The sequence below is a fragment of the Danio rerio genome, chromosome 18 (genome assembly GCF_052040795.2).
Source record: "Danio rerio strain M-AB ecotype USA chromosome 18, GRCz13ab, whole genome shotgun sequence".
Classification (NCBI taxonomy): domain Eukaryota; kingdom Metazoa; phylum Chordata; class Actinopteri; order Cypriniformes; family Danionidae; genus Danio; species Danio rerio.
Window position 1 is genome coordinate 23,333,692 of NC_141038.1, and position 22,737 is coordinate 23,356,428.

At 35.9% G+C, this 22,737-nt stretch overlaps 1 protein-coding gene across 1 annotated transcript in view; it reads right to left on the bottom strand.

Moving 5' to 3' along the window:
* Nucleotides 1-22,737, bottom strand: part of nrn1la (neuritin 1-like a) — a 75,522-nt gene that overhangs the window by 9,513 nt on the left and 43,272 nt on the right. Inside the window, 1 exon segment of the mRNA NM_001324501.1 lies at nucleotides 5,390-5,540. Within this exon segment, the coding sequence (NP_001311430.1) occupies nucleotides 5,390-5,540 (151 nt within the window).

The window sequence follows — 22,737 nt, forward strand, 5'->3', positions numbered from 1 at the left end:
ATCTATATATGTGATATGCATCGATATGTGCACTTGAGTCCTCCAGTGTAAGTGGACAGATGGGATTTCTCTGTTGAAGGACAATACATCCATGAAAATGAATGTGTCAAATAATTCCGACTCAGTGTAACAAAATGTGTCTATGGTAAATTGCCAAAATTATAATATGGGTCAATTTTTAAAGTAAGATGCAAGCTGATCATTAAATTAATTGCACATACCATTAAGAAAACAAGGTTTATTCAGGTGTGCTATTGGTACACTTATGAACTATAACAAAAATGAACAGTATACTTCTTCTAGTTGCGACTTTTCTGAAATGTACTTAAAATACATCCCAGAAATACACTTATAATTGGCCTTAAGTTTACTCGATTACAGAAAACTCTTAGTATATTTGGCTTATACTTATTTAAAAATATTACAAATTAATTAAACTTAATTTGTGGTTGTTTTTACTTTTTTGATTGAGTGTCCTATTAAATATATATTTTAAATAATATTACAGAAAGATAAAGGGTTCAAAGAACTTTATTCCAAAATTGGCTACTACAAATTGCACATTTTGTCTTCAGATTATTGTATTGTGTGTTCACCACTGTGTTCACCACTGTGTGTGTACTCAAATCCCTAATTCTGGGTTTGATTATTAAGTATTAAAGAGCCCCTATTATGCATTTAAAAAAATTTCACTTTTTGGTTTTAGGGTTTCCAACAACAGGCTGATATGCATGCAAGGTCAAAAAACACTTTTATTATGTAATAATACGCTTTTTTTTTTTTTTACCCAAAAATCCCAACGGCTCCCGTATGATTTGTTCACCAATTAATTTGTTCCCAAACCTTTCTTTTGCATAATGCTAATCAGCGGTGATTGGTCTGATGACCCAGTCTGTTCCTAGCAAGCATTTTTTGTGTTTAAAAGATGTCTAATAGATGTCTAATAGATGTCTAATAGACCTCTAAACATAGTCGCCTTAGCTAAAACAAGGCTAAATTTGGGCTGTCAGTAAAAATCTAATAGACATCTATGAATAGGCCAAAACTAGACTGGTCATTAAATAAACAGAAATTAATGACTACACATATAAAGTCTAAGTGAAGTTTATTCATAAACTAATTTCGAGAGGATCACGTGCTTATGATTTATCACGGCCGGTCTCGCATTTGCTAATCACTATCTTCCAATTATATGAGCCCTAAGCTACTATAAATAGCCACAGTTTTCAGTTCACTTTATCTTCGTTTGGACGAAACGCCCCTCCTCCCCTATTCTCCTCCTTTACCTGTGATTGGGCGGCACGGCGGTCCAGTGGTTAGCACTGTGAGCCCCACAGCAAGAACACTGGTGTTTCTGTGAGGAGTTTGTTTGTCCTCCCCGTGTCCGCGTGGGTTTTCCCCGGGTTCTCCTGTTTCCTCCCACCATCCAAAGACATTCAACATGCATAACAATCAAGCTTGTCTAATGCCTTGTGTTCCCTTAGCTACCGCAGCAGGGGAGTTCTGAGATCCACCGAGCTCAGGCTCCCCTCTTGCTCTGCCAATGGGAGGAAGCCCCGGGCTTGAGGAGCCCTTGAGCTCGGGGCTCTCTACCGGGACAGCATGCCAAACAAGCTTTTATAAATCATCAGCTAAGTGTGAACTCTTGAATCAGTCTATTTGATGATTAGTCTAGTGCAGTGGTTCTCAATCTTGTTTCATCAAGTACCACCTCAGAAAAAAATTGTCTCTCCAAGTACCACCAAAAGGAGCAGTATTGAAACACAGTAGCGTAGTAGGCCCAATAAAGCAGCTACAACTCTGCACAGTTAAAAAAAAAACATGGCAGAGTACCTCAGAAATATAGGCTATATGTCATATCTGGCATATTATATCCATCATTTTTGATAAATTTTTAAATGTGTGTAGCATGTACATGACATTTCATTCTTCCGCGTACCACTAAAGGAAGCCTGCGTACCACTAGTGGTACACGTACCACAGTTTGAGAACCACTGGTCTAGTGTTTGGGCTATTCTTAGACATCTATAAGATTTTCACTGACAGCTCAAGTTTAGCCTTGTTTTAGCAAAGCTGTCTTTGTTTAGATGTACATTAGACATTTATTAAACACAAAATTGTTTGCTGGGTTGTGATTGGTCAACTTCGTTCAGCACAAGACAGAGAGAAATACCGACCACAGCTATGAATAGCAGAGACTATGTAAGAGCCCAATGTAGGAATGCACTAAAGCAATGCAGTTAAACACCAGCATATTACTATTCAACAGAAAAAAAATCTTTCATTTTTGGGTAAACAGTCCCTTTGAATATATTAATTAAGTTTACTTCATAAAACAAACTTAAAGTATACTTCTTTTTCTGAAGGGCAGTCAATTGGGCAACAATATCTGCAGTCTAAATGCAGCTAAAATGAAGCCTGGAATTTTGCTAAGAGTCCTAAACAGGCTCTAAAAATGTAATGAGTTATAGAACGCATTACGTCAGCACCATTTATTGCTGTTCTTCATTCAGTAAGTGGCATAAACGGGTGATGTGTAACGGATTGAGTCTGACTGGAGGATAAACAGGAGGCTGTTTTGAACAACATGCTGCTACACAATGAATACTTAAAGACTTCCTGCAGCTACAGGGTGTGACATAATATAAAGTCATATCATAGATGCATGATCTATGAAAGGGCAGATGGGAAGAGACAGACAGGGAAATAGTGAGAGTCCAGTCTTTAATTACAATATCCAGCGCTTTGGGAGGAAGAGAAAGATGAGTGAGCAGAGGAAGAAATAGGGGAAAGGAGTAGAAGGGAGCAACAGAAAATGAGATGAAAGGCAATGTAGGGAGATGGAGAATGAATGAGGTGTCATATCAGTGAACTGTGATACTCTATATCACATTCTCTGTCTGCGACAACACAATGAACAGTGTATACTGCAAATGATCCTGTGGTGAGAATGAGGTGTTTTATGGGGCTGTAAAGAAAAGTAAATGTGTGGTGGGTCATTTGTGATATGCAGGACCCTTTGAGGTTTGTAACATTTCAAAGTATGACTATGCTGCTCTTTATATTATTGATTATTTTTTTAAAAGGTAGATTTTTTAGAAACATCCTCTGGTGAAGCTCAGGCACTCAGTATGACTTTGCAATTTAGCACTGGGAAGAAAGCAAACCAGATGGAATTTAAAAGTTGGTGTAATAATTACAACTCAGGCTCATTCCGATTACGATATACATTTCTGGAGAGAGCAAAATACATCCCAGGAGCTTTTTTTGCAGTTTTTGTTTTCACAAATCCACCAGTGGTCGCTTTTTCATGCCATTTAGTGCCATTCGTGCCTGCTCTTCTTGTGTAAATACACCAGAGGAAGCTGTCAACTGATTGACTTACTGACCTAACCAACTGACTGATTATTTACCTACTTTCTAAGAACCATTCTTCACTGGACTCGAACCCTGTCGTCCCAGTTAACTCCACTCTGCATCTCAAGTCCACCAGTGTACTCATTAAGCTACAAGAAAAACTGGTAACAGCGGAAAGCCACCCACCCATAGCATATGTTTTAAAGACAAAATGCAGAAATGTATATAGGGCTACGTTTTTAGAATGAGCTTGTGTTGAATAATTGGTTATTAATAGTGAATTTATTTTTGTTTAGGAATTCATCGATGTATCAGCTCATAAGCAGTGTTGGATAATTGTTTTAAAAATTTGTAACACAACTAATTAGACGCACATGCTGTTGTTTTACCAGCAACTATGATGTTGTCACGATCACCAGCGATCTAACTCTTATAGATTGTTGGAAACCATTTACCAGGACTACAATCCTGTCATCATACTGTAGGAACTACAGAACTTAAGACAGGTGGCACAGTGGCTCAGTGGTTAGCACTGTTGTCTCACAGCAACAACGTTGCTGGTTTGAGTCCCGGCTGGGTCAGTTGACATTTTTGTGTGAAGTTTGCATGGTTGGTCCTCTGGGTGCTCCAGTTTCCCCCTCAGTCCAAAGACATGCGTTATAGGTTAATTGAATAAACTAAATTAGCCATAGTGTAATGTGAGAGTGGATGGACGGAAGGGCATCCGCTGTGTAAAACATATGCTGGATAAGTTTGTGGTTCATTCCACTGTGGAGACCCCTGATAAATAAAGGGACTAAGCTGAAGGAAAATGAATGAATAAATAATCTTGAGACTGATATTTTGTAGAATATATTGAGACATACATTTTTTGATGAATAGACAGTTGAACAGACTTCACTGTCACTTTTGTTCAAATTAAAGGGAAATGTTTAATTAATCCCAGAAATAACTCACGGCAATGTATGTTTTTTTTTCATTATTTTCATTTATATTAGTAAGTTATTCAGGTTTCAGATAACTTCTAGGTAGCTTAATTGTTTAAATTAAATATATATTTAACTTGATATTTAAGTCAGATTAATTGCTGAAAGTTAAAATTTAAGTTTTTTTAAATATAAAAAACAGCTTTTAGTACAAAACAGAACTAAAACATTTATACAATCTCTAATACTTTTTACATAAATTATAAGATAGAAATTGAAAAATTAAACTAAAAAAATTTATAATAATAATAATAATAATAAAAAAAATTCAAAAACAAGCACCAGTCCATTTAAAACATGCACCATATAGAGTAAATAATATACACCATTAAGTTTTACTTGATTAAATTCAAAACATTGATAATGGAGTAGAAAAGTAAGAGTAAAACTGTCCATGAATCATAAGTGCCCTGCTTTAAACTCTTAAAAAGATACGCAAGAAAGAGGCCCCAGATTTTTTAGAAGCATCTGCCCTATAGCTAAACAAATTCTTTCAAGCTTAAGAGCAGCAACCATTTCAGTCAGCCACTTATGAAAAGTAGGTGGTAAAGTGGACTTCCAATCCATCAAGATCACCCTTTTAGCCAACACCATACCAAACATATGAAATGACTTGTTAAGTTAAATTGCTTCAACTAAAAAATTGATGCAGTTAACACAGTTTTACAGTGCACCATTTACACACATTTGTACCAAGAAATTGAGTGTTCTTGTTTACTTTCACTTTATTCCCTACAATCAAAGTTAATCAAAAGTTAATCAAAGTTAATAAACAATAGTTTGATTACCAACATCCTCAAAATATCTTCTTTTTAGTCTGGTAGAAGAAACTCAACGTTTTTACCAAAACTAACAGATTTTGTTTTATTATTTCATACTCTTTTTGTTATACAAAGGTCACATTAAAACTTGGGAACTTCTACTTATTGGCTTGCACAATTGCAGTATACATTTCTTTCTAAAAACAGTACTTGTGAATGATTGTGTGTGTGTAGTTTTTACACCTATGCTTGTGTATGCTTTGCTGGTGCAGGTTATTTTCTTACTTGCAGATAGAGTCGATCTCCTGCGTGTCCTCATCTTTTTGGGCGCTGACAGAGAGGCTGTCTCCCAGGGCCAGCAAACAGTGGGCAAACCCTTTATAGATGGAGCTGCACTTATTTGTGGCAGCAGCAGAACATGGACTGGGGACAATCACTAGAAAAAAATAAAGAAACACAATAATATGTCACATATGGGACGAAGATGAGATTGTAGGGAAACACCTAGAAATGTGTTAATAACCCAGAGTTATTTTTCATTTTAAAATCATCAAAAAATGCACAAATACATAAAGTTAAAATAAAAATTATTCATAGAACATGGATATGAATAAGTTCGAGCTTGGCTGTGTTTAATATTATTTGTAGTAGAGATATATCTACTGATACAAATGTATAAACTGTCAATATATATATTAACCGATACTGGGTTCGTTTAAAGCGGACCTATTATTCAAAAATCACTTTTATAAGGGTAAACCCTAAAGGATTTTTTTAGAATCACATTTGATACTTTTATAATCACATCTGTCTGCAGAAACACTTTGATAGACATTCTCCGTATGTACATGTCATCAGAAAGGGAAAGCCTTGCCTATTAGTGATAATGCACATAGCCATTTGCAGCTCCAGACCCCCCCACCTCCCATTTTTTTTTTTTTTTAATGAGCACAATCTCATTAGATTTTAAAGCGACAGTCACTAAAATGACACAATTAGTATCAAAGCCTAAAGGCAGTTTCAAAGAGATAACATTATTTAAAACATTATTTGTGAGCTGAAACTTAACATCCACACTCTAGGGACGTCAGTCTTGTTTTATATCTCGTAAAAAGGGGCATTATACTTCCCCTTTAAAACTATCAGCAATAATTTGAAAAAAGATAAGAAAAAAAATAATCATGTGGAGACAATGCCCCTTTCACCATACCGGTAAATATCTGGAAAAATACCGGATCGACTTTACTGGTAAATGAAAAAAAGCAATGTTCACACAGGCAAGGGCGTTCCAGAATTTTTCCGGAAAATACTATTTACACATCCATTCCAAAATACAGGTAAATTCTGGCATCATTACCCAAAAATGAGCTTGAAACGCCTGCGCTTGTGTTTGTAAACACAGAAGGGGTCTGGCTTTTGTTGATTTTTTACTTTTGATTTTTTACATACATACAGCTGCTTTTGTCACAGAGATATCCAACAGCAGAAGCGCTAACCAGAGCTTAATGTTTACAGATTTGACTACATTACAAATTCTGTGGATGGATAAGTATTGTGAACAATTTCGATGAAAACTTATGGAGGAACACTTTTGCATGTCGAGGTGTACACAATATGTGTGTGTCCTGGCGTTTACCGGCTTCTTCACGTGCACATGCGTCAAGCGACTAAAGCAGAGCTTGAAGGTAAACAAACAGTGGTTTATCATAAGCAATTTGTCAATTAATTTTTACATAGCTGGCATTAAGAAGGAACATGAAAATGCCTGACTAACATCTAGCAGCTACATGTTTTTTTTTTTCATAAACAGCACGGATGTAGATACTTCTGAGTCTTCTGATTGGCTGGAGCTGAGCTCAAAGGCTAATCGTAAAACGCTCTTTCCAGCAATATTCTGTCTAGGTTCACACAGCGCATCATTCCCTGAAATTTCCGGAAATGTTACAACTTTTTGGAAAGTTGCCAGAACAAATTTACAGGTATTTTCACAAAGAGCCTGTTCACACATGATCCATTTCAGGAAAGTTGCTCAGGTCTGTATGTGTCAAAGGGGCTACCGCATTTCACTTCTTTTAAATAATTTAATATTTTTATAAGAGAAAAATAATTTTCAGTCTATCTGTAACATTTTGCCTCTCTTAAAGGGGTTTAATTTTAAACTAATTTCGAGAGGAGCGCGTTCTCATGATTGACCAGCTGGCCCACATTAGCTTATCATGATCCTCCAGTCAAAGGATCCCAAGTCTCTATATATATATCCTCATTTCCTTTCTACAACTATCTTTATCTGGAAGAAACCCCCTGCTCCCCTTCTTCCAACTTTATCTAGAATGGGTGGCACGGTGGCCCAGTGACTAGCACTGTTGCCTCACAGCAAGAATACCAATGGCATCGGGTTTACATGTTCTCACCGTTTATTCCTGGGTTTCCCCCGGGCTTCCCGGTTTTTCTCCCGCCATCCAAATATGCTCAATATTATAGATAAAATAAGCCTAAATCTTTTTTATAATGTCTTACTCTTAGGAAGTTCGCATTAGCCTCAGCAATTTTTCCTCACCCTGCAAAAGGGGGGAGTCCTGGGCCCAAGGATCCTTTGAGCTCAGGGCTCTCTCCTGGGACAGTGTGCCAAACAAGCTAGGTATAAATCATGAGCTAAGTGTGAACTCTTGGAATGTTGAACAGTTCAATCAATCAATCAATCAATCAAAAATTAAAAGGTGGCAGGTCAGTGATTATACGAAGCTCAGTAAGAAGGGTATTCCAGAGTTTAGGACCTGCCACTGCAAAAGAGCGATCATCACCCCACTGCTTGTATCTTGAACGAGGGACTTCAAGCAGAAGTTGGTAAGCAGAGCTCTGCTGGGTTAAATAGGAGCAAAGCCACTGATGGATGGCATTAAAAACAAACATCAAAAGTTTAAAATCAATTCTAAACTTAACAGGGAGCCAGTGGAGGGTGTAGAGAATTAGTGTAATGTGTTCACTTTTCCGACTGTTAGTTAACATGCGAGCAGCAGCATTTTGCCCAAGCTGCAAACGATAAGGACATGACTATCTCCAACATGAAGTGCATTACAGTAGTCCAAATGCGAACTAACAAAAGCATGGAAGGCTTTCTCAAGATCAGCCTTGCTCAGGAAGGGCTTGACTTTAGAGAGAAGGTGAAGTTGAAAAAAGCTTGCTTTAATCACAGAATCAATCTGCTTATCAAATTTTAGACTACTGTCTAGTCTCACACCCAAGTTTGAGCACATGGCTGAAGCAAGGAAACTGAGCCATGCGCTGAAGATGAAATGGTTGACCTCTTAGTATTGTCAAACAGAATACACTCGGTTTTGTCTACATTAAGGCAGAGAAAATGTTGTGACAGCCATTTTCTCTAATGTCATTAAAACATTTGCTAAAATAATCAAGTGAATCTAAAAAGTTTGCTGTAACAGGACTATAAAGCTGAACATAGTCAGCATACAAATGAAAAGAGACATTGTGGTTTAAAATAAATGAACCTAAAGGCAGCATGTACAAAGAGAACAAAACAGGGCCCAAAATGGATCCCTGAGGCATACCACAGGTCAAAGGGGCAAAAGATAAAGAGAAGTCACCAACCATAACTGAAAAACTGGGACCAGTTAAATATGAGTTAAACTAGTCCTTGAAACCCAACCTGCTGGCCCAACCGTGAAAGGAGGACTGAGTGATCCACAGTGCCAAATGCAGCAGTAAGGAACAGCCTGACTAACAACACAGGTTTTTTTAGCATCAAGGGACAGGAGAATATCATTTTGAACTTTTAACAGGGCAGATTCAGTGCTGTGACGTGATCAAAAAACAGATGTGATTTCTTTCAAGAAAGGAGTGCAGCTGAGTGCAGTTGAATGTTAATTTTATCCGATCTACTGTATATTGAGTAAAATTAATTGTACTTGTACTTTATAGCACTGTGTGCAATTGACCAATATCTGCAACGGAATCCCAATTCTAAAGTTTTTTTTTTAAATCAGCATTGTTATCAGACAAAAAATCTGATGCATCCCTGTTTGCAGCAGAGAATCTGAGCATAGTACATCATGAATTTAAAGTAAAAGCTTTTTTTCATATTAGGTCAGTGTCACCACTGCTGGCTTCTTGGTTATTCATAAATTGTTTATAAAGCCTATAGTTCTATGACTCATTGTTAGAACAGAACACAGACCTCCAACCTTGAGGATAAGAGAGAAACATTCAATAGAAATGCTCTGAGCTTTCAAGTGTCCATGCAGTTTCAGCTACTGCGTCATCATGAAAACACCACACTTTTTTTTGTTTGGAAGTTTGCTTCAGATACACAAACACAAAGATGCATCATTAGTGTCTGTTTCTTGGACTGCTATATATATATACACCATTCACCATATTATAACACGAAAATGTACAATCAAAACAGTAGTCAGTGCTGGGTCCTGAGTCCTGGGTAGTAAGTAAGTACATGTAATCTGGATTATGTAAACAGATTCCAAAAACGAAGTACTTGTAATTAGATAACATCATATAAAAAAGTTGCAATCAGATTACCATTACTTAATTTTCTTACAGTATGTTGACAATAAAACATTTGCTTGTTGAAAGTTCTGTGATAATGAAATTACATTCAGGTAAATCAATTCTTTAATTTCGGTTCAAATAATTTATTTTAATGTTACATTGTTGTGATTTGATTATTTAGCATCTCACAAACCCTTTTGAAAGGTAATGTAAGGAAATGCCATGTAATGTAATTGAATAAAAGTCATGGTGTTAATAGCAAAAAAAAGAAAAGCATTTTTTTCACTTTGTGTTTTAGATCATTACGATAAAAAACACAACATACAAGCAAATTGTAATCTAGATTGTGTTCACTATGTTGGACACTATATTTGTAATCAGTAATGGACATTTTTCAAGTAATTGAGCGCTCTAAGAATGCTGGGTTGATGAAACTCAATGCTGGGTCAAACTACATTTACAGCTCATTCTCATTCATGAATGTCTAAATCTGCAATAGACTTCAGCAGTTTTTTTTGTTAAACTGACACAACATTTAAAAGCAACTATATTTTAAAAACATGTATATTAAAAAACGTTTCTAATTGGATAGTTTACTCTAAAAGAAAAATCCTGTCTTCAAATATTTTGAAGGATGTTGGAAACCAGTAGCACTGACATGCATGGTATTTTTCCAATTAAATAGCGACCGGTTACCAACATTTTTCAAGATATCTTCTTTGGTGTTCAAAACAACAACAACAAAAATAAATTCATAAAGGTCTTAAAATACTTGAGCCTGTGTAAATGATGAGTACATTTTCATTTTCTGTTTTTTTTTTAAGAAGAATTAAAAAGTTAAGTTAAGATAAGATAAGATAAGTACGTTAGGTTAAAATAAGGTACGATAAGATAAGTTAACATAAGTTCAGTTGTTAAGAAAGTTAAGATACGTTAAGTTAGGTTAAGATAATATAAGATAAGTTAAGTAAGTTAAGATAATAAGTTACCTTACGTTAAGATAAGATAAGATAAGATAAGATAAGATAAGATAAGATAAGATAAGATAAGATAAGATAAGATGAGTTAAGTTAAGTTAATTTAGGTTAACTTAATTTAAGTTTAACCGTGTGTTAAAACAACATAATTAAATACAATAACATTAAAATACCTCCCAAAAAATAAATATATAAAAAAAGAAAGACACAAACAAACAAACAAACAAACAAACAAACAAAAGAAAATAAACAAAAATATTTCAAATTAAGTCTCAACAATGTATTGTTAGTGTAAACATTAAAGCCTTTCTGTGTGTCTGCCAGAACACGACTTGGTGTGATCAAAATAAGTCAAATGCTATCATTAAAAAACAGAAAATATTTTTTTTTAGTCTTTTTTGTCTTTTGAAATGTTTTAGTAACTAATAGCCGAAGCTTAAAGTTTAGAAATATAGTGTCATAACATCATAACATGAATTCATAGAGTATGAATACAATAATAAACCTTGAGCAAATTATGAGCAGTGTGAAACATTTAGCAAGATAAACTGAGGTTTAGAATGAGCTGGTGTTAAAAGTGTGAAGTGTGAAAAGTCCAGTTGTCTCTCCATCTCTATAACCAACACCTATATTGACACGTAAAACCACAAACAGAAGCGCCACTGAACCTAAGTGAGATATGCAGGAGGATCTTAATTGGGTCAGACAGCAAATCACCAGCACTCTCCTAATTCCCCGGAGGAAATGCATGATTAATATTTGATAGGAGCGAGTTTTCTCTCTCTCTTCCCCCCCTGCTAGCTTTATTCCCACTCTGCTGCAAACCTATTGATTTCCAGCTATGTTTTTGCAGTGAGGTCTGAGGATTATTGGTTTCACTCATCCCCATCAACTTTTAATGAAGATCTGGAGAAGGAGAGAAAACCAAGTCGTACATTACAGGAGAAGACAAAAGAAGTCTTTCGCAATCATTGCGGCTCTGCACGTAAATGGACTGAAGTACTTTGATGATGCCAATGGGAAATTCGGACTGTCTGTCAATACCAGACTCGTATCAATACTAAAATTATAATGATGATGAAATCAAATATTTTAGTTTATGAAATTTATATTATGGTTCAACCCGCTTGCTGTTATTCACTAAATAAATAAATATTTGGACATGATGCAATGATCAAAGTTTAAATTATTTAAAATCTTTCCTATACTGTAAGGGTTTCACTAAAACATGAACAAAGGTTTATACAGAAGTGTAGTATATTATATGTAGAAGTTATTGTTATTCAGTTTTATTACTTTTTTGTACTTATTTTACGCTTCAAAAACTTTTCTCAAGCTGAACATTATATATTGTTTTATCAAGTTGTATACATTGTATTGATATTAATAATAAACAATACAAAATTATAAATTATCATTATTATTCATACTAATAAAAAATATGATATAATATTTCAATATAATATTTTTGCATTGTTACAATGATTTAAGTTGTACATTGATGATATTTATAATAAGCTACAGACTGAAATTGGGAAGATTTTCTATTAACTGGAAACACCTCTCATATACAAAATCTGATATATGGCATTATATGACATGACAAGTTCATGTTTGGATTTCACAAATATATATATAGTCATCGATCCCAGTTGTAAGAGCAAATAATAACTTGACTTCTAATTGATCATTTGAAAAAGTATCAGAAGGTTGATTTTTCAGATGAATCATCTGTTGAAGTACATACCAATCATCACAAATAATGCAGAAGACCTAGTGGAACCCAAGATTCTCACTGAAATCCGTCAAGTATGGTAAGGAAAAATCATGGTTTGGGGTTACATTCATTATGGCAACATCAACAGTCTGAGGTATCAAGACGTGCTGCCCATTACATTACAAACTACAGGAGAAGGCAAATTCTTCAACAGGATAGCACTAATATTCAGACATTAGCCTTCACATCAAAGTTCTTGAAAGCAAAGAAGGTCAAGGAGCTTCAGGATTGGCCAGCCCAGTCAACAGACATGAACATTATTGATCATGTCTGGGGTAAGATGAAAGAGGAGGCATTGAAGACTTATTATTTGTTGTTCTTAAAACTTGGATAGTCGACAAGACTTTTGTCAGGTTGTGTACATATACTGTAACTGTTAAAATGACAAACATGTACACATAAGCTTTAATGTTATTTATGTTCATATACTGTATGCCCATATATCAGACTTCTGTATTGGCTTATATTGTAGTATGTTAATGAGATTTTATGAATATGAAAAAAATCTAAAGCACTGATAAATGTTTGCAAATGCTAACTTGAATGTATCTTAACCAGACAGCTGAACTACAAATTAAGAGAGACACGTTTGTGTCACAGTGTGCGAGCGTGTGCATGTGTGTGTTCCCTCATGTTGTAGGGGTATAGTACTGTAATTATAGCACAAATATAGCGATACCACTAAATTGTGACTTTTTTTGGTCCTCATTGAAGGTAAACGCACAGAATTCAATAACTTGAAAATGTAAAATTGCTGATTTTTTTGTCAGAGCCTCGTTTATGGGAACAATTTGTGGTTGTGGGATAGATATAGTCTTTAGTATAAAAATCATTACAGCTATGGGAAGACCCCATAAAAACAGTGTATGTGTATATGTTTGTGCATGTGCAGGCCCGTAGCCAAGGGTTGGTGAGGGGGGTGGAAGGGGTGTTCAAAAGACCCACCCCAGTCCAGTATTTGGCCCCTGTAAGAGCTAATTTGTGCTTTTTTTTTTTTACAATATTCCTTCATAAATTGAAAAAATAACCAGTAGAAGAAGCCTTTTAGTAAAATTTAATTTTAAATTATTCAAATGGACAAATTCTGACTGAGGAAATGACCTGCCAGTTTATTTACCAATAGGCTACAGTTCTTTATTTAAAACAAGTTTTTTTAAGTCCCCATATGACCCCATATGATTTCGTTAGCTCTCATTGCTAGTTTTTTGGTGAACAATTCATCTGTGCATGTCATTAAGAAAAAAGAAATTGCTTGCCCTTTTAATCTGTAATTGAAATCTGAAAATGTACTTCCTGTTTTTTTTTTCAGTTAAATTGTCAGATTACATATATATTTGGAATTAGGTGTGGCTAACTTAATTAATTGGTTCATGGAGACTTTAATTCCTAATTGTTTTTAGGGGTTTTAAAATGATGGAAGATAATAGATGAAGAGTTCAGATGCAAAAGCCGCTAAACGCCACTTTCGCCAAAAATTAGATAATGTGATTGAGTAAATGCCTTAGGCATGTAGTATACGATTATAGATACAAATAATCTAAATCGCAGCGTCAGCCCATTCATAAATAACAGTTTGTTGGCAAAAGCTACTAAACACCACTTGCCTTTGACAGCAAAAGCCGCTATATCCCGATAAACCAATCAGAAGGCGCAAATTCAATCATATGTTTTCAATTTAACAGGAAGTTGATACTCCGGCTTTTATGAGGAGACTGTTTTATTCCACTTTCGATTAAGATTTTAAAAGATGGAGTTTGATGAATTGGATGAGCCTGTCAGTGAATGGCAAATGAAAACGTCCCTTGAAAGGCATGAAAGTATGGTTTTTATATTTATGTAGGCTAGAAAATAATATGTTTTGTAATATTTTAATCCTTTATATTTATATCCTATATATATTTCCTTATTATATCCTATATATATCCTTAATATTTTAATTCTTTTTCATATGTAAAGATATTTACGTATTGCTCTACATCTTGTGTGTATTAAGAAGTGTGTAAGCGAGGCGCACAACTAACGCGATCTGTGCTGGACAATAGACCGGCTTTGTTCTGGTCTATTAAAAAATTTATTATAGTTTCTCAAAATAGCAACGCGCCAGCAATGCATCTCAACATGTCTTCCTTTTTAGACCATAACGCCTATGGGCGCACATATGAGCGCAAATGCATTTGCTATTTAAACAGCGTGGCGTAAAACGTCAAAACAACTGTTCCGACAAGCTGAAACTAGCAAACAACAATTGCGCCACATTGCACCAGGTGTATGATAGGACCCTTTTGTGGTAAAATAGTAGCACTTAGACAAAAATGTATGAAATATTTTTGTTGGATCAAGAAGTGTGGTTGTGATCACCATCTACCAAGCTAATCCGGCAAAAATGTGTTTAAATTAATAGTTTATAAGAAAATGATGCATATAACTGCAAAAAGTTACACTTTTTGCGAAAAAAAAAGAACCACCCCTTTCAATAGGCTGGCTACAGGCCTGGTGTGTGTGTGTGTGTGTGTGTGTGTGTGTGTGTGTGTGTGTGTGTGTGTGTGTGTGTGTGTGTGTGTGTGTGTGTGTGTGTGTGTGTAAACATGTAAACAGAAATGCTAAAGAAATTCTATTAAAAAATGATAATTTCAACATTTATCAATCCAGGTCAAAATCTGTAACAAAATTTGTTATATATACACTTGCTTTTTAGTGTTTGGACTATCAGCTGTGAAAATTAAACCACGCTAAACTGATCTAAACTGAACTTCAACTCTAAAAATTGGACTGACACAACTTCAATTTCAATCTACATTGTAAAAGCGCTATAGAAATAAAAATGAATTGAATTAAATTGAATAATGACATCAGCAAAGCCCTGTAATGCAATTCTAAAAATAACAGGACCTTACAGTAAAGACCTATCAATGAACCATGTAAAAAAAAAAAAGAAAAAGAAAAACACTGACGTGCAGTAAAGCCCACACCACCACATACGTACAAACAACTAAAGCGAGAAGCCTGAGGAAAAAGAAATCATCTTACAAGTGGATCTGAGAAAGTCTCATCGGATCAAAACTGAGGCAAGAACTTACTGCGTCCAATTACATATCTCTGAATTTGTATCTCTGGCCGACGCACAAGCTGGTTTGAAGAGTAGTGTGTGCCGCTGCCTGCATTAGTAATGTTATTACTGATGTTGTGTAATCCAAGCTCTGATATATGTGAGTGCTGTCCACCCACCCACACACACACACACACACACACACACACATACACATACACACAGCCTGATCTGGCCTGTGAGCCGCTCTGACCCAGGCGGCAGACACACGGCTTATTTCAACCACTGCATTCATTTTTAATCTGTGGTGCCAAAGATCCACGGGGAGTCCATGGGGTTCTTAAATAAATCAATTATATAAAACATGGCACATGCATGAGAGGGGACTGCTGAGAGTCAATGGAAAAAAAGGAGAAACTGAGAAAGATGTGATGTTTGGGGGGGTGGAACTTAAATGGAAGACAAATAGGCAGCATTTGATGCACAACTGGATGCAACACTGTGACCAGAGACTTGAAGATATCTGTAATGTTTAGATAATCAGATTTAAAGATTAAAAATGCTAGCATTAATCATAGAACAATAATGATTATTTAAAAAGAACATGGTATATTCATTATACACATATGAAAAATATATTGAAAAATAAATCAACCATATAAAATAAATGACTGCTATAATAATGTATCGTATAAATACACTAGTCTTGCAAATATGCATTTATAAGGTCTCTCTAAAGCTGCTAAATTAATTGAATATAGCGCGCAACACACTTCATGCAATATGAATGGCTCTGCAGAGTTGTGGAAATCACAGGTGCTCAGGCCATTACACAATACATGATAGAGCAGTTTAACGTCATCCTTCTAAGAAGCATGTTATGAAACCTTGAAACAAAAACGTCATGATAAATAACACACTGCGTGAAGCATCATGAAATGCTGAGAGCAAAACAGTTGCATAATTCCCTGTCCCTATTGAGACTCAGACACGATGAGTTAGAAAAACAGCACTGTGCATCATCTAGCTATCCATCTATCCTTACAATGAATTTGTTCAGGGTTGGGCTTAACCATTGAAATTTTTAAATACATTCTCTTGATTATTTAAAAGTTATATTTTTTACACTTTTTAGAACTTTCGTATGACAAGTAGCTGTTCATCTATCTATCTATCTATCTATCTATCTATCTATCTATCTATCTATCTATCTATCTATCTATCTATCTATCTATCTATCTATCTATCTATCTATCTATCTATCTATCTATCTATCTATCTATCTATCTATCTATCTATCTATACAGAAAGTATTCAGACCCCCTTAATTGTTTCACTCTGTTATATTGTAGCGACTTGTTAAAATCACTAAAGTTCTTTTTTTCCTCATTAATGAACACACAGCACCCCTTATTAACAGAAAAACAGAATTGTTGACATTTTTGTAGATATATTACGAAAGAAAAACTGAAATATCACATGGTCCTAAGTATTCAGACCCTCTGCTCATTCTTTAGTAGAAACTAATACAGCCATGAGTCTTTTGGGGAAAGACGCAACACATTTTTTACAGCTACATTAGGGGATCATCTGCCATTTCCTACTTGCAGGTCCTCTCCAGTTCTGTCAGGTTGGATGGTAAACATTGGTTGGACAGCCATTTTAGGTCTCTCCAGAGATGCTCAATTGAGTTTAAGTCGGGGGTCTGGCTGGGCCAATCAAGAACAATCACGGAGTTGTTGAAAAGCCACTCCTTCCTTACTTAAGCTATTTGCTTAAGGTAATTGTCTTGGAAGGTGAACCTTCAGCCCTAAAGTCCTGAGAACTCTGGAGAAGGTTTTCGTCCAGAATATCTCTGTACTTGGCCGCATTCATTGTTCCCCCGATTGCAACCCCCCGTCCAGTCCCTGCAGCTGAAAATCATGCCCACAGCCTGATTCTACCACCACTATGCTTCACTGTTGGCCCAACCCAAGCTTATTCTGTAAACTGCTGGAGAGTAACAAATACATCCCAGGAGCTACATTCTATTCTATTAGAAAATGTAGTTTTTTTAAATCCACCAGAGGTTTCTGTGTACACCTTTTGAGATCTCAAATGTCTCTCGCGATTGTCATTCGCACCTGCTGTTCTCACGTAAATCCACCAGAGGCCGCTGTTGACCGACTGAATAACTGACCAAATGACTGACCCACACTCCTCCTTCACTAAACCCAACCAATAGTGTTTTCAAAACCACCAATTGACCCACCCACTCACTTCCCTAAACCCATCCAACAGTTTTAAAATCAATCCAGAAAAGCCCTTGCCTGATTTTTTCCACGTTTTCAGATTTTACCACATTCTCACCCTATTATGTACTTGTTTTATTGTTTAGATTCAGCTTTTATCTCACCTGCTTTCTAGAACCGTTCTTCACAAGAGTCAAACCCCATCGTCATGGTCAGCTCCTCTCTGCATCTCAAATCCGCCAACATACATGCAACATACATACATAGCTAACTTAAAAAAAAAAAAACGTTTTAAAAACTAAATGCAGCCATACGTACTTCTGGCTGTATAATTTGTGATCTCCAGAAATGTATATAGAGCTACATTTTCAGGATGAACCTATATTGTTTTCTACACACATATCACTTAGAATTGGGACCAAAAAGTTCTATCTTGGTCTCATCAGAGCAGAGACTCTTATTTCTAACCATCTTAGCAAACTCCATGCGGGCTTTCATGTGTCTTGCACTGAGGATAGGCTTCCGTTGGACCACTCTCCCATAAAGCTCTGATTGTTGGAGGGCTGCAGTAATGATGAACTTTCTCCTGCATGTCTGGAGCTCGGCCATAGTGATCTTCGGGTTCTTCCTTACCTCTCTCATCAAGGCTCTTCTCCCCCAACGGCCAGCTCTAGGAAGGGTTCTGGTCATCCCAAACATATTCCAGTCAAGGACTATGGAGGCCACTGTGCTCTTAGGAACCTTACGTGCAGTAGAATTTTTTGTCTCTGAGCTCAATCAAACACAGCTGGGCTCAAATGATGGTGTAGAACAATCTCAAGGATGGTCAGAAATGGACAGCACCTGAGTTAAATATATAAGTGTCACAGCAAAGGGTCTGAATACTTAGGACCATGTGATATTTCAGTTTTTCTTTTTAATAAGTCTGCAAAAATGAGAACAATTCTGTGTTTTTCTGTCAATATAGGGTGCTGTCTTTACATTAAAGAGGGGGGAAATGAGCTTAAATGATTTTAGCAAATGACTGCAATATAACAAAGAGTGAAAAGAGGCTTCGCCCAACTATCCATCCATCTTTCCATCCATCCATCCATCCATCCATCCTTCCATCTATGTCTATCTACAGTCTACAGTAAAAGCCTAAACTGATATGAGACTTCAGATGCTGAATTGAGATGACCTCTGGCGTGTGTGTTGATGGAAGTGTAGGCCACATACAGTACTTGCCCATCTCCTATTCATGAGGGTGAATATGCAAACTTTAGCCAGACCAGTGCTGAGCTGACACATTTGCTGCTGAGCTTTGCTACATGTGCCTCTCGCAGACGTCCCACAGGGAGCACATCAAAATAAATGAAAACCATTTTTATTTGTCGGTTTCTGAATATTTGCATTTACAAACACAGCAGTGCATGTAAATAAGGTTCAATGGTGTCAGTAGACATGCAGGCAAGATGCCAGGGTTTTTTTCAACAATTTCTGTACTTTATACTCGTAGCACAACAGTTCAAGAAGGAAGTGAAAAGGGTGGATGTGCGAATTCTATAGAAGATTAAATCCTTGGGGAAAAAACAACACTCAAACATCAAAAACAGGCTTTGAATAGCTCAGATGTTAATGATTATAAGTCATTCTAAGGTAAAACAGTTCCAAATTCTTTCTCATACAAATGCTGTATATTCAACACAAACAAATACATCAAAAATAGTAACACTTTAGAGTAGGGAACCATTTTCACTATGGCTTGTTGTCATTAACATCTTATTATTAAGGTATTGCTTGTTTATTATTAAAAGTACATTATGCTGCATGATCTTATTCTAGTTAGTGTTTGTTAAAAGTTCGAAATTGTACCTTAAAATAAAGTGTGGCCAAAAAATGAAGAACAATTTTCGTCTTAAATAATGTTTCCTCTATTTATTAGAGACGTTTATGCAATAACATTCTGGCAGTTTCTGAAATACACAAACAGATCACCAACAACCATGGATGTCACATTCAAGGTCACATAAATCTTTCTTTTCCCCCATTTTGAAGCCCAGTTTGAAACCCAGTAGACTGTCTCTACCACATTTCCATGCCTAAATGTAATAACTGGCATGTGATTGTCTGATCAAATGCATGCATTAACAAACAGTCCAATATGTGGCTGCTAAGTATGCTTATATATTATTATTTAGAATGTAAAAAAATAATAAAGATATTTGAAGAACCCAGACAATGTGTCATTTTAGAGGGATCAGAACAAAGCTCTGGAAGACAGGTAACATCGATACCTTTGTGTGATGTAAGAGATTGCACTGGCCAGAACTCATTAAGACTTTACCTCAGTGCATGCTGGGAGCAGAGCTACAGTAAATCAAAAGCACCTAAAACACAACTCTAGACAGACAGACAGACACTTCTGTATGTGTGTAACATAGCTGTGTGTATTTTTTAAAGGATTGTGCAATTAAAGGCAAGATACAAGAGGTGAATTAAGTTAAATTAATTAGAGAACCTAAAAAGTTGATTAATCTCAGTACATTTTATTATTACAACTGTATGAATAAATGGAGATCAGATATAATCGAATTAAATGCTTTCTAATGTGCAGATGTTTTTAGAAAGACAATTAAAAAACAATAATTCTTGTTTTATTCTGTCAAAAGAAATTTTCAAAAGAAAGATTTAACAAAGAGAGGAATTTGGATACATTTCAGGTAAAAATCAGGTAAAACCCCACTGTAAAAGGTGCCAGAATATAATTACACTGTAAACAAAATCTGTTAATTGACAGTTGTATGACTGCGTATTTTATCACAAATTGTTCAATACTTAAAGGTAGTTCTATTTATTTATTTATGACTTTTGAGTTGTAATAATTGTGTTGAGTTTGTGCCCTGAAAGCATGCTCTGTGACTTTAGTGAAATTTCTCCAATTTTAATAATTAAATTTTCATTAAAAATCTTTAGATTTTCTGTTGATGCCAGGTGCTCAACGTCAACGGATGTGCAACATCACATCCTGGCCATTAGTGTAAATTTGTTGACATTTTAAAATTTTTAAATTACATATTGTCTGTGTTGGTAACAGAATTACAATACAAATACTGAGTTATGAGTTGCTAGTACCTTAACTATTATGTTAAAGATTTAAAGATTTCTTAGAATGTAGGACTACAACAGTGAGATATGTGTTACACACTTAAAATATAATAAATTTCTTAACGAAATCTTTACACCACACAAACACTTTTTTCATCGTATCGAAATAGAGATTCCTTGCTCAATGCAGGAAAAAAAAGAAAAGAAAAACATTTTGGATGTTTCTTTTTAATTAGTATGAAAAGAGACCAGGTACAGAAGTAAAATGAAGTAAAAAAAAAAAAAAAAAAAGTAAAAAAAATCTTCAAATTGACCAGAGCCAAAAAAATGCTTATTTTAAAGGGTCCCAACAATAAAAGACTTAAAGCAATTTATTTGTCACATAATTAAGAAATTAAGAACATTTTTACTTTAAAAATGGGTAATTGCATTCATTTATTTTATTTTCAGTTTGGTCCCTTTCTTAATCCGGGGAGCCACAGCAGAATGAACCAACAACTTATCCAGCATATGTTTTACGCAGCAGATGCCCTTCTAGCCGCAACCCATCACTGGGAAACACGCATACACACTCATTCACACTCATACACCATGGACAACACCTATACCACATGTCTTTGGACTGTGGGGTAAATCGGAGCACCTGGAGGAAACCCACGCCAACACAGGGAGAACATGCAATCTCCACACATGAAATGCCAACTGGTCCAGCCAAGGCTCGAACCACCAACCTTCTTGCTGTGAGGGAACATCGCTACCCACTGCACCACCACACTGCCAATAGCAGTCAAATAATTATCAAAATAATTAAACTAGTTAGTTACATAATAATAATGAAACTAGTTAGTTACACATTGCTGACAATCTGAACTATAAAAAACAACGTAATGAAATGTATTGTATATCACACTAATAAACCAAATCTGAAATCAAAAAAACCTAGGGACCTATCAAAAAGCATCTAAAAGAAAACTTACATATCTTACACAACCTCTTACAAAGTTTTAGTTATGTGCAGAATGCAGCATGAATGAACTGTTATTTTGTTTGTAAAGAGACAGTGAGTGGGGGCATTGCTGCAAAGTTTTACTGCAGCACTATGGCAACTTTTCCTATGGTAACCGAGGCCCTCTCTTGCGTAGCATCGTTAGGGGCGACAGGCTAATAAGCCTAGCAGTGACAGCATAGCGTGCGAAAAAGCGAGGAGAGCCTCTATTCCCTGAGCTAACTCTAAAACAGGACTTCCAGCGAAGCCGCCTGCAATAGCACAAACAAATTCTGATAATTAGCTCATGCCGGCAAAGGCCCCTTTCCAAGTGATTGGTTAACCTCTCCGGTTTTCCATTCACACCTTCACTCCCAGAGCAGTGAATGGAGGGAGACTGCGGGGGCTAAGCAGAAGTGCGTTCGCCCAGCTGTTAATTTCTTTCAAGAAACCAAGGCGGAGAATACAGAGAAACGCACTGCAAATTAAAGCATGAAGATTTCTGTGTCGTGTTTTTTTTTTTTTGACGTTAATAATGCAACTGAGATGGAAAGGGAGTGTAAACTTAATCTCCTTTAATGAGGACGGAAAAAATCTAGTTTAAACTAGTGGCATAATCCACACTATGAAGGCCCAGGTCAACCTCCAGGTGAGAAAGACTAATTGGAACAAAATGGAGCTCAAACATAGGTGGTAGACAAGTTTTCTGCTTGTTAGTATGGATTTTTTTTTCTTCTTATTGTGTTGAGAAGCAGCATGACCTGAAAGAAATAAAAATCTTTGCTCGTTTATTTTAAAAAGCCGACGCATCTTGAAAGAAAGCTTTCTGTTGTGCTCTAACCGATGTTTTTCTCATGCACATGCCCTCAAATACTTCGAAAGATGCAACGTGTATAAACATCTGCAAGTCCCTAAAGAGTTTACAAAAATTTGCAGGCCTCGTGGGAATGTGGTTGCATTCGGAGACGGGAGAGAGTTTGTGAGGGATGAGAGAAAGGTAAGCGGCGAT